Source organism: Microcaecilia unicolor, chromosome 6, assembly GCF_901765095.1.
Source record: "Microcaecilia unicolor chromosome 6, aMicUni1.1, whole genome shotgun sequence".
NCBI lineage: Eukaryota > Metazoa > Chordata > Amphibia > Gymnophiona > Siphonopidae > Microcaecilia > Microcaecilia unicolor.
Genome location: NC_044036.1, coordinates 321,125,551 through 321,138,763, shown reverse-complemented (window position 1 = coordinate 321,138,763; position 13,213 = coordinate 321,125,551). Strand labels below are relative to the sequence as shown.

The following is a 13,213-nucleotide window of genomic DNA, read 5'->3' as shown; positions in this document are numbered from 1 at the left end:
CAAAAAAAAGGTGGACACATTGATCGAGTTCGGGTTTTGCTTCCATTGAAAGCAATGGAAGTAAAACCCAGACTGGCTTAATCTGTCCTCCTTCTTCTGGAGCTATATGGTAAACCTACCACTTACCATAGACATGGTGCAAGTAGGTGCACCTAAACATTGGCGATTAAATGCTGACTTATGCTAGTATTTTACAATGGAATCTGGACCCCCAGTTGCCATTACAGAATTTGCACTTACAGCCCAGAACTTTGACACTGAACCTTTGGCAAACTTTACAGAATTTGCTCCCTACCACCCTAAATTATCAAAGAAAGTCCTCCCTCTTGAGGCCTCTAGTAACCCTTCAGTCACAGTGATTCACATTGCAAATGAACTGATCTGAAAAGATTATTTCAAAGACTCACCAGTGCTCTGAGTTTCTAACAGCCTGTGCATGGTGCTATAGGGTCCTGGAGGGATGTTAAGGTTACTTAATGTGCTGTGTCCAGGGTTAACAGAAGGATCTCCTAAGCTCTTCTCCTTCTGCATCTCAAGAGAGGTACTTGGGTGCACTGTGGGATAGTTTTTGCTGCCAACGATATTCTTCTGAAGTCCTTCTGAACTAGGCAAGATGAGGCCAGGCTGCACATGGGAATATTTGCTGTGAATCGGCTCAAAATGACAGTCGGCGTGGTATATGCTATGAACAGATTCCGTGTTACTGGAAGCAGCTCTAGGAGAAGTGAGAGGATGAGTTGCCGGTGAAGGTAGCATTAATCTGTTGGTGCCATTATGGAGTGAGGTGGTCTCCACATCACTGATCTCAGGACTGGCCCTTGGTGCTCTTAAGTTTCCATTGCTCAAATGATAATGGTGATGGTGATGATGGTGATGGTGAATCAGATGGTGTATAGATGACCTTCGCCGCCGATATCTACATGGCTGTCTCTCTGGGTTGCTCTTATTCACGGGGCTGGGCAGGAGTCCCGTTTTGGAACTCATCACTCCATACAGCTGAACACACTGTTTACTGGCCTTGTGTGTCATGTAGACCAGATATTTCAGAAGTTCATCATAGCAGCTGCCTGGCTCTGAGAAACTGGCCAAGGTACTGGCATTGGACAGGAAGCGGACCCGCTGCTCCCTCATCAAAAGGCTTTCCCGCTGCTTGGTCTCAGAGAACTGGGTTGCTATGACGACCAAACAGAGATTGATCATGAAAAACGAGCCAATCTACGAGAGAGAAAAGGAATCCTTCAGTTTCATGTAAGTAAGGACACACTTAAATCTTCCATATCTCCCATCCTTCATTTACTCCACTCTCCACTCATATCCTTCGCCTCCTGAGTCAATTAATGCTCGCCACCATCCCACCTGACTCTACTGAGACCGAAGATGACCCATCTCTCTTTTCCATTGTATTTTTCTAAACTCTGCTCCCATTATAAGGAAGAGCTTCAATGCTTTTCAAATGAACATTCCACAGAAAGGGAACTAAAAATGTATTTTGACGTTACTTCTTAAACACAATTATTTTAATTATAAGCAAACAGTTGCACTGATATACTGTAATTGAACGTTCTTTTGGGGAGTGCATATTCCTCTCAATGTGTAGGCTCACCAATCTCTTTTTTGTTTTTGCTAATGGAACATTCTGCTAACAGTTAATGGGATTTGTATACAGCTCAATGGTATCGGTATAAAAGTTTCAAGAATGTTTCACTTTCTCAGAGACAGGGATTCATTAAATTCTATTCTCAGTACATTAAGAAGATAACTCTCCAGGGATTATAAAAACAGCACCTCACATTTCAACATTTTATGTTCTAAAAAATTCATGATAAAGAAAAGAATTTGTGCTAACATAGTGTTTTACATTCACCAGTTGTGGAAAGAAATTCTTTCTTCTGGAGATCTCCTGTACACAGCATTCATGCAAGAAAACGCATTACAGTTTACCTGCCAACTGTGTAGAGAAGTTGCTTCCATACAATAACCACAAAATAGAATACACCACACATGCTAATGAACTTTTTTCACATGCCATACATATAATTGTGCAAAAAACAGTCAACAAACATTCTTGTACAAATTAACCTTCTAAACTTAATACCATGCAAACTATCACCAACACACATATCCTTGAAAATAACTACTGACATGTATAGCCCTCCAAAATAATAACCAATACATACATCTGTGTAAATTCACACACTGCACCAAATAAACCTCCCACATATAATCGCCTCTGGAAAAATCCCTGCTGTGAAAATAATCATCCTACACATTCTAGTTGTGCAACAAAACTTCCCTCACAGGTCACTTGTTCAAATAAATCTTTTGGATATGCCAGCTTTAACAGCAAACCTTCAGAAGATACTAGTTAAGCCTGACACAACCCATCCACAATTAAAAATAATATCACATTCGTGCTTCTGTTTCGAGACCTTGAACCTCTTTTTTATTTTTTAATGAACTATTGCCCTGAGCAGTCAACCCTAGCTGAGGTCACTCAACTCCCCATATATGCAAACTCTCCACACTGACTTATTAAATATTACTTACTATGATCAAGAGAATGAAGTAGATGAAATTGTAAAAGGAATGTGCATCCATGACAAAGTACATGATGTCTACCCAGCCCTCCAGTGTGATCACCTAGAAGAACCAAAATCACAAAATCATGAACTCACAACACCATAGCAGTATATACAGAGTGAAAACTGGAGTATAATAGATGGCAAAACAGCTTGCTCCATCTCAGGCAAATGGTTAATCTATTGGAGAGTAATGTCTTCTGCATAGCTGACATCAACCATGGCTAACAAACAAACCAAGTAACATAGTAACATAGTAGATGACGGCAGAAAAAGACCTGCACGGTCCATCTAGTCTGCCCACGATAAACTCATATGTGTATACCTTACCTTGATTTGTACCTGTTTTTTTCAGGGCACAGACTGTATAAGTCTGTGCAGCAGTATTTCTCGCCTCCCAACCACCAGTCCCGCCTCCCATCACCGGCTCCGGCACAGACCCCTTATAAGTCTGCCCTCCCCCATCCTAGCCTCTCAACCACCAACCCCTCTTCCCCCCGCCACCCAATTTCAGCTAAGCTTCTGTGGATCCATTCCTTAGAAGCTTAGCATTAACAAGTAGAGGTCAACTTTGAAGTAACATACGAAGCATCAAGGTTTCTTCCTACCATTAGCACATTAGCTCGATAAGTATCCCCTTTGTTTCCCAGCAAGACACTTTAGTGTGGGGCATTGAAGATAATCAACAATTTCCACTATAATTCATTTGCAGAGTTAGAATTGTGGGCAAATCTATATCATTTGAGTTTAGGACATCATTATGAAGGGTTGAAAGTTAATGCTAATGATGGCATAATGTCAATTGAATGGCCATTTCTGAAAAGAGTATCATCTCCAGCCCTAACAAACAATAACTGTGGCTAATTTTTGGCTATACCCCCGGATACTAAATAGCAAAGAGATCTGCGCCCAAATCCAAGTGTATTCTGTAACAACGTGCATAACTTAATTGGCTTAAGCCAATCAGTGTTGATAACAGCACTTAGCAAGCAATAACGAGCACTATTTGGCAATCATTAGAATTTGCACGCACAACTCATTAAACATATTCTGTAATGCAGTGTGCCTAACTTCTAACATGTGCAGCCAAAAAGGTGCATGGCTATAGATGGAGAAATGGTTGATTTGTGGGCTTTCCAAAATTTATGCACGTAGTTATAAGATATGGCCCAGTGCGCCTAAATCTACATGCTAAGATTTACGCTATGCTTTCATTGGTGTAAATGGATGCACTAGGGGCGTAGCTATGTGTGGCCACGGGTCATGGGCCTCCGTAGATTTGGCCCTGGCTCCCCCGCTGCCAACCCCTTCGACCCCCCCTCTTGCCGCCAACCCTCTCCCACCGCCATCAGGTACCTTTGCTGGCAGGGGTCCTCAACCCCCGCCAGCTGAAGTCCTCTTCTCCAGCGCAGCTGCGTTGCTGATCTGCAAGGGCAGGCTTCTGTTTCTGTGAGTCTGACGTCCTGCATGTTGTATGTGCAGGACGTCAGACTCACAGAAAGAGAAGCCTGCCCTTGCAGATCAGTAACGCGGCTGCGCCAGAGAAGAGGACTTTGGCTGGCAGGGGTCCCCAACCCCCGCCAGCAAAGGTACCCGACAGCAAGGGCTAAAATGTGCCCCCTCACCTCGGGCTCTGGACCCCCTCCCACCGAATTCTGGCTATGCCCCTGGGATGCACATAGTTTTAGGCACTCAGATATCAACTAAACATATTATATATACCGCGCCTAAATCTAGGCACCACTTATAGAATGTGCTTAGGCAAAAACGTTTTCCATGTGGATTTTTTTGGGCGCCATATATGGACTCCTCCCCCCCCCCCCTCAGGGCCAGATTCAGTAAATGGCGCTGAAAAATTAGGTGCTGGTAAAAATCGGTGCTCAGCACTATTCTATAAATGGTACTCCAGGATGAGTGTTCTTTATAGAATTGTACGTAGTGCTGATTCCCATGCGCAACTGTGGGCACGAGGACTTATGCCACCTGAAACCTGGTGTAAGTCTTGGAGTATAGGTTGGGTGTGCATCCCTGGAATTCTATAATATTGTGTGGAACTTTCAAAATGCCCATGACCCGCCCATGCCCCTCCTATGGCCATGCCTCCTTCTGGGTTGTGTGCTATGGGATTCGGGCACCCTATGTTGCAAAACAGCACTCACCCAATTATTGACCATTAAAAGGGTTGTTAATCTATTAAGTTGCACACGCATCTTAGGATCGTGCCCAAATTTGGGTGACCATTATAGAACCTGAGGGATATAGGCGGTGCCTAGTTTATGCTTATTTTATAAAGGCAACAAGTGCCTATGTGTGTTTATTAAATAAGAACCCAGAAGCAGCCCCAACTGCATGCAAATTCTCCCATGCAAATTTATACCTGCAAAAAGTGTGCCACATTGCAGGCACAGAAGTTATGTCACTTGCTACTGATTTGCAATACATTATTGTTGTCAAAAGAATTTCAGTATCACTACTGGAAAATAAATATGCGGGTCGATATTTAAAGTGATTTAACCAGGACTTTTTTTGAGGGGGTACTTGGTGGTACTGAGTACTGGCACCTTGTCCATTGTCTGTTAAAATTGACCCATGGGCCCAAAGTTTTATTGAAAGAGCTCAGGCTCTTCACACCAATTCTGCCTTGTCATAGATTTTGTGACTGGTTGCAGGGGACCTGGCTATTGTGGGGTGGGTCCCTCAGTGATCACCCCACTCCTGAAGAGTGGCCTAGCATTTGAGTACCGGCACCTTTTTTGGTAGAATAAACACACTGGATTTAACCAGCTCCTGAGCACCATCAGTTGAATATCAACCTCACAATGTTTTTTTTTTTGCTTATATTTAAAGCCTTCTTAATGATGCCTTTTACATGCTAAAAGACATCTCTTATTAGCCACTTAACTTGTTTACTTGCTTCTTAATCATTAGTAATACAACAGATCAAAGAATGGAATCCTTCAGAAAGATAGTTAATATTCCTTGTGAGATGACATTTACAAGGAGAATAAAAGCCATCAGAATTTTAAGACTAATAGCACTCTGCTTAGTTACAGGACCCTATGGTCCAGACTGAGAAAAAAATTCCCCCCCTCCCCCCCACTCTGCACCAAGTGAAAAATCTCTGGTAAAATAAGGTTCAATAAAAGCAGTGAGGACGACTTGCCAAATGTCTCATCATTTACTTCAAGACTTCAGCTTCATTAAACTCTGGGAGGAAACACTCTCAAGTTGGTCAAGGAAAACTTTGGTTGTATCTGTTCTCTTAGGTTTCCGCAGCTGGCGTCATGGTTGTCCGAGTCTTGCCATGTCCAAGCAAGGATACGCCAAGATCTGGACAACCGCAGCAATCACTTCTGTTGTGTCTATTTGTATCTAGAATAGATTCAGAGCCAGTGGCTTAGCCACAGGTGGGCCTGGGTGGGCCAGGGCCCACCCACTTAGGGCTCAGGCCCACCCAACAGTGCACATGTTTAGTGGTAGCTGGTGGAGATCCCAAGCTCTATCAGCTGAAGACTTCCCCCTGATGGTACGCCAAGATGGAAAGCGTTTTCTCGCCAGCTGAGATATTTTTTTGGTGCTGGTGGAGGAGAGCACGTGGTGCCCACCCACTTCTTGCCTAGGCCCACCCAAAATCTGTTGTCTGGCTACGCCCCTGTTCAGAGCATACTCAAATGAGTGAGTTACACCACAATGTCAGATCAATGAGAAACTGAAGGGTGAGAATTGAGGGTCAATGTTCTCTTTTAGTATATCATCTCTTCTCAAAGGAAATCAGAAACTTTATACATGGTCTCTCTCTTGCCATTGCCCTTCTTGTATGCATGGAAAGAGAAGCAGTATTCTTTCAGCCTTTTTCAATTGGTTACAGAGATGTTTGGGCTACTGAGGAGATGGAAGATGAAGAGGAGAAATGCTTGGAGGATGAAAGGCCATGGCAGTTCAACTTTGGATCACCCCCACCCTAATTACAGAATGGGGTTGGGGGTAGAGTTCAACTGGGCTGAGAGCCCAGGCAGGGTTATTAGTTTAATTCCATTATGTTACAAAAGTTGGCCCGTTTTTGTGCTTTTAATCCCATTTCACGCAGACTCTGGATTCTGCTTTTTCGTAGAAAAATCAGAAGTACATGCAAGCAAACAAACAAGAAAAAACAGGATTGTTTTAACACATTTTGGAAAAAAAAAGTAAGGCCAACTGAGACTAAGAGACACAGGAAGCCAGCCGGTCAAAAAAGGAGAAAACATTGGGCACTGCATTACAGTTTCAACTTTCTAGGGTTTACCAAGAGCATAATTTGACACACCTGAATAGGTAAACAGTTTGAAGGACAGAAACGTAAACACTCCTTATTAAACTTATGAGCCAAATTGCTGTGCAAAAGAAATCTCAATATTCTTTTCTTTGATAACAGATCACTTACTCAATGGCCATTGGTAGAGAAGGTAATTTTCAAAGACATTTACCAGGGAAAAAGTCCTGACTACATAATACCCTATTTCAAAAAATGACAAATTCCATACAGGTTCTGCAGCCTGTGTACTATGTAATAGATTTTGGCAAGTCACTTAACCCTCCATTGCCCCAGGTACAAAATAAGTACCTGTATATATGTAGAAACTGCTTTGATTGTTGGAACCATATAAAGATGGTATATCAAGTCCCATTCTCCTTTCCTTTAACTACAGAAAACAGGGGCAATTCTGTGGCTGAGGAGATCTCTTGCTTTTAGGTCTACAAAGCACAGAGCAGTTTTTAAGTGCATACTGCTTATTTTCAAAGGGAACCAGATTGTTTTCTTTAGAATTTTTCAGTAGTAGCTCAAGGTGAGTTACATTTGGGTACACTAGATATTTCTCTGTCCCAGGAGGCAATGGAGAGTTAAGTGACTGCCCAAGATCACAAGGAGCAGCAGTGGGCTTTGAACCCACCACCTCTGGATTGCAAGACCAGTACGCTAACCACTAAGCCACTCCAAGAAAATGTGTCTTATCAGTGTTAAAGCCAGAGGAGTGGCCAGGGGTAGACTTGCATGGACAAGGGCTCACCCAGCAGTGGTGCACCCTTGCAATAGTTGATGGGGATCCGCAAGCCCTGCCAGCAGAATACCTCTCCCGAAAGCAGCTAGAACTCTGCAGCCCAGCTCAGCAGTCGGCAGGAGCTCCACGAGCTGGTGATGCAGATACCCGCTTATGCTCGGTTTTCATGCATATGCCGAAAACTGCGCATGCCTGGAAAACTGAGCGTGTGTGGATGCCGGCGTCAGCAGCTCAGGGAGCTACCGCCAACTGCCAAGCTGAGCTGCTGAGTTCTGGATGCTGTTGGGAGAGGAATTCAGCTGGTGGGGGCTTGGGGATCCCCACACCAGCTCAGGTATTTATATTTTTTAAAACTGAGTGGGAGAGGAGCACTGGGAGGAGCGAGAAAGGGTCAGAGAATTGGGGGGGGGGGGGGGGGGGGGAGGGGGAGAAGGAAGAAGACATTTATGTCCACTCACTTTTTCTGTAGGCCAACCCAAAATCTGCTGTCTGGCTACAGTACTGGTTAACGTTGCCTGCATGATTTTTAACAGACTTACTTGAACAGTGAAAATAAGAACCATATTTGCCTTCTCTTTTTTTGTATGTGGTTTTTTTTTAAACTAGATGTATACTATAGTTGAACGTCCTTGGATAAACCTAGCACTAGGAATCCTCTTGCCCATTTACCTGAAATATTGCAATCCAGGCATATCCAATATTATCAAAATTGATTGCTCCTTTAAAGGGGTTATGTTCCCCTGCAGAACAATTGTTATAATACTGGTTCCAGTTGACACAGGATGTATTGCTGGTGTTATTGTAGAAGTTGTAATCTAAGGTACACTCCAGCCCATCCTCTTTGCGTGTCGGGACGCTGCGACAGTATCTCATGCCATTCTCCCGGGGCTGGGAGCAGATAAAAGGATTCTCTTCTTCATTCTCAGTCTGGTAGTATTTTTCCATTTCCAGTGAGAGAGGTCTGAAAAGGACAAGAAGGGATCAGCTCATTTCATCTCATCTGGTTTTGTTTTCATTTTGGTGTCACGCTTAACTGCAGTTTAGGGGTGTGCTGTTTTAAAAATGGTACCAAAGCAATGATACTTTTGTTTTATATACCATTTTTCATAATGAAAGGACAGAATGAAAGCTAAAAAAATGTCATTTTGTTAAGTTTTCCAATTGAAGCATGTGCTAAAACCACTGAGGGGACAATTCTATAAAATGGACGTCAACGTTTATGGGTGCATTACGTATTATACAAGTCAAATTCTTGCCAATGTATTCTATCAATACACACGTAAATTGTGTAGCACATATTTAACAGGTGACCTTACACATGGATGGGCAGAGTCTGGGCAGGGCATTCACTTCAGGGGTGTGATTTTGGAGGGGGGTCAAGCAGTTTCTCTCGGTTCCCTCCCCGCTGCCACCTCCCCCTCCCTCCTTCCCCAATCATACCTTAGTTGCTGGGGATGCTCAAGCCCTGCCGGAGGCTGAGACTGCGCTGCCTGAGGAGCACGGAAGCAAGGAGGCTGCTCCAACCTCCAATACCAGCAATTCCACACGTGCTCAGTTCAATTGCATGAACTAAGCATGCACAGAAGAGCCAGCACCGGTGGCTGGAGCACCCCGCTAACTTCCTGTTGCTCAGACAGTAAGGCCTCAGGCTCTGGTGGCGAATCTTTTTGGCTGGCAGGGCTTCAGCTTTCCCGCCAGCCACGCATTCGGTGCTGCAATTTTGAAGGGGGCCTGAGCCCAAAGTGAGAGGGCCCAGGCCCCCCTCTGTAGCTATAACACTAATTTCCGCATGTTCCTTATAGAATATATAAGATACACATGCACTGGCTCCCAATCAGAGAACGTATTGCTTTCAAAATCTGCACCCTGGTTCATAAAATTATCTACGGCGAAGCCCTGGGATACATGACAGACCTCATAGACCTACCAACCAGAAACGCAACAGGATCAACACGAACATACCTAAATCTCCACTACCCAAGCTACGAAGGACTCAAATGCAAATCAGCCTATGCATCCAACTTTTCCTACAAAAGCACACAACTATGGAACGCATTACCAAAAGCCGTGAAAACAACTTATGATCACCTAAACTTCCGAAAATCATTAAAAACTAACCTGTTCAAAAAGGCATACCCTACTGATCCAACTTAAATGCCTGTACCCTGCAACACAACGAAACCAAAGCTCGTAATGGACATATAAGAACTCTTCCTCTCTACGATTCCCTAATGTGTCTGTACACACGAACCTTATTCTACCACAACATTACTGTATTTGTTCATACCAGAATTGGCGAATGCCTTTACAGTGCAATGTAAGCCACGTTGAGCCTGCAAATAGGTGGGAAAATGTGGGATACAAATGTAACAAATAAATAAATGCATCTGTAGCATTTAGGCATCTGCATTTACAGTACTCTATGGCTGCTATAAGTAATCGTGACTAAATACCATTACATATTGTGAGAAGCACAGAAACCACAGATCCCAGAATGCATGGCGGGAGAGGGAAAAGCCGAAGCAGGAAAACTACAGATCCCAGAATGCATTGCAGGGGAGGGAAGGACAAGTCCAGAACAGCTACAGAACCCAGAATGCATGGCGGGAGGGGAGGAGGCAGGAGCACAGAGAGCACAGATTTCAGACTGCCTGGAAGAATAAGGGTGGTCATGACAAACGAGAACCGGTATGGCAGGAGAAGGAAAGAGAGGTGGCTGATTGGGAAATGGAATCAGCTGAGGAGAGGGTGGGACGTCTGAGTGAGGGGGTGGAGAATGAGAGGATGGAATGGGAGGAGTTGGAGGAGGTAGGAGGAGAAGGGGTGGAAGAAGAGATGGAGGTGGGTGAGGAAGTGGCTGGAGGAGAAGAGTGATTGCTGGAGGAGCCCAAGGTAACAAGGGAATAGTCAGGGGAGATCCGGTGGGTGGATGTCAAGAGATAAGTTGTTGACAGTTGTGGGTGGTGGATTGTTTTAGCCTGACTTGTGGAGCTGTGTTTAAAGCTGGGCTGGCTAAAAGGGAGTTTTGGGTTGCCTTGCTGATTTCTGAGGCCTTACTAACTGAACTGTGTAGAAAAGCCTGGCTGGCTGAACTGTGAATAAAAGCCTGGCTGGTTAGGCTGAGTAGAAAAGCCTAGTGAGCTGGGCTGGGTTATAAAAGCCCAGCTAGCTGAACTGGATTTAAAACTCTGGTTAGCTGGACTGTGGAGAAAAGCCTGGCGAGTTTAAACTGAGTATAAAAGCCTGGCTAGCTGAACTGTGTTTAAAAGCCCAGCTAGCCGAACTGTATTTAAAAGCCTGGCTGGCTGAACTGTGAATAAAAACCTGGCTGGTTAGGCTGAGTAGAAAAGCCTAGTGAGCTGGGCTGGGTTTAAAAGCCCAGCTAGCTGAACTGGATTTAAAACTCTGGCTAGCTGGACTGTGGAGAAAAGCCTGGCTAGCTGAACTGTGAATAAAAGCCTGGCTGGTTAGGCTGAGTAGAAAAGCCTAGTGAGCTGGGCTGGGTTTAAAAGCCCAGCTAGCTGAACTGGATTTAAAACTCTGGCTAGCTGGACTGTGGAGAAAAGCCTGGTGAGTTTAAACTGAGTATAAAAGCCTGGCTAGCTGAACTGTGTTTAAAAGCCCAGCTAGCCGAACTGTATTTAAAAGCCTGGCTGGCTGAACTGTGAATAAAAGCCTGGCTGGTTAGGCTGAGTAGAAAAGCCTAGTGAGCTGGGCTGGGTTTAAAAGCCCAGCTAGCTGAACTGGATTTAAAACTCTGGCTAGCTGAACTGTGTTTAAAAGCCCAGCTAGCCGAACTGTATTTAAAAGCCTGGCTAGCTGAACGGTGAAGAGAATAGCAAACTGCACTGACGAGTGGGGAGTCAGTGACGGACAGCACGGACGAGTGAAAGAGAGAGAGAGAGACGATTACTCGGCTGAGCGGTGAGGCTGACAATATCTACCCTGTTACATTAGTATTCTATAAAGGAAAGTAGGTGCCTACTTTCATAATTAAATAAGTATCACTCTATTGGGACAGGCCTCCTATTGGGTGCCCTTTAGTCCCTCACTTATAGTTGCCCTGTTAAAGAATTGCCTTTCATTGCATGCTAAAGAAACTGGTCAATATTCGCATTTTGGGGTCAGCATTTCATTTAAATGCCAGACGCAGCATTTGAAGTTATACTGAAATATTCGGCATCGGCTGCTATTTGGACATCAGAACTGAATATCCAGGTATAACCGGCATAGCTGTGATTATCCAGATAGCGGCAATATTCAGCACCGTTACCAAAATAATCGTCGGGATAACGTAGGGCAGCTTAAAATCCAGGTGTGACTGGCAGAGCTGTGATTACCCGAAGAACTGTACTATTCAACATCGTTACCCGGATAATTGTCTGGATAATTTAGGAGAATTGAAAATCTGGGCAAGACTGGCAGAGCCGTGATTATCTGGATAACAGCAAATACTTAGCACCATTACCTAGATAATCATCCGGATAACGTAGGACAGCTGAAAATCAGGTACGACTGACAGAGCTGTGATTATCCAGATAAGGGCAATATTCAACATCGTAATCTGGATAATCATCCAGATAATTTAGGAGAGAGCTGAAAATCCGGATCCTGAGGGCGTGGCAAGATGGCGACTTGAACTCGTTTGCTGAACGGTCTTTGTTGTTCTCTGGCGATTCTCACTTACATTTTTTTTGCTGATGCCTCATACTAAGAGGAAGGGGACGGCTAACGGCCAACCACCGATGACCAGAACATCGTCTCCAATCTAGCAGACACTAGACCAATATGCAATGAGTTGCCCACTGATGACTGGGATGGCGAGCCCTGCGCAGAGTGCCGATGGAGGAGCATCGGCCCCTCTGAAACCAGAAACAACTCTATTGTCCCCGGAACTTAATCCACCACCATGTTCTGCAATGTCTAGGAGCGAGACAGGAGGCCTAGCTGAAACGGAATCCGTTATCAGCAGGATCCAGATCGGCGATGCAGCACCTAAACCCGCAGAGAATGTGAACTTGGAGCATGGATCTCCCGAGGTGGCAACAACGGATTCCATTTGGAAGGCAATTCAAGACCTAACTGCAGCTGTTATGAAATCAGCCCAAGATATGTCTCTTCTTGTGAGTGAAGTGGATAATCTAACTGAATCTTTGGAAAATGTTAAACTTGAAACAGCAAATCAAGTTTCACAGACATGAACAGAGGTTAAAAATTTTAAATCCACTATGGAGGTTTTGGTAAAATACAAGATCGCGACTTACTGAAAAATAGAGCAAATAGAGAATTAGACGTTTAACCCTTCGAGTACTGAATTTTCCTAGATCCACAGGTATGACTCTGATGGATTTCTTCAAAAAATACCTTGCAGAAATATTGAAATTTCCTTCTTCAGCTATTCCTCCAATTAATAAGATTTATTACCTCCCATCTTCTTCTCAAAAAGGAGTGGAGCCTAAGAGCTCTGGAAATATACCTCAAATACAGGAAAATGAACCTGGACTTCAAGATTTATCTGCATTACTAGAGGATTCTTTGACAGAAGTATCTATTCGAGGGACATTAATCATTTCATTTGTATTTGAACAGGACCTTAAT

The 13,213-nt window shown here is 44.1% G+C and overlaps 1 protein-coding gene across 1 annotated transcript in view; it reads right to left on the bottom strand.

The window, feature by feature from the left end:
• The window catches only part of CACNA1G (calcium voltage-gated channel subunit alpha1 G), a 274,000-nt gene that overhangs the window by 204,294 nt on the left and 56,493 nt on the right, over window positions 1–13,213 (bottom strand). The window contains 3 exon segments of the mRNA XM_030208360.1: window positions 408–1,215; window positions 2,548–2,640; window positions 8,285–8,576. Coding sequence (XP_030064220.1) covers window positions 408–1,215; window positions 2,548–2,640; window positions 8,285–8,576 — 1,193 coding nt within the window.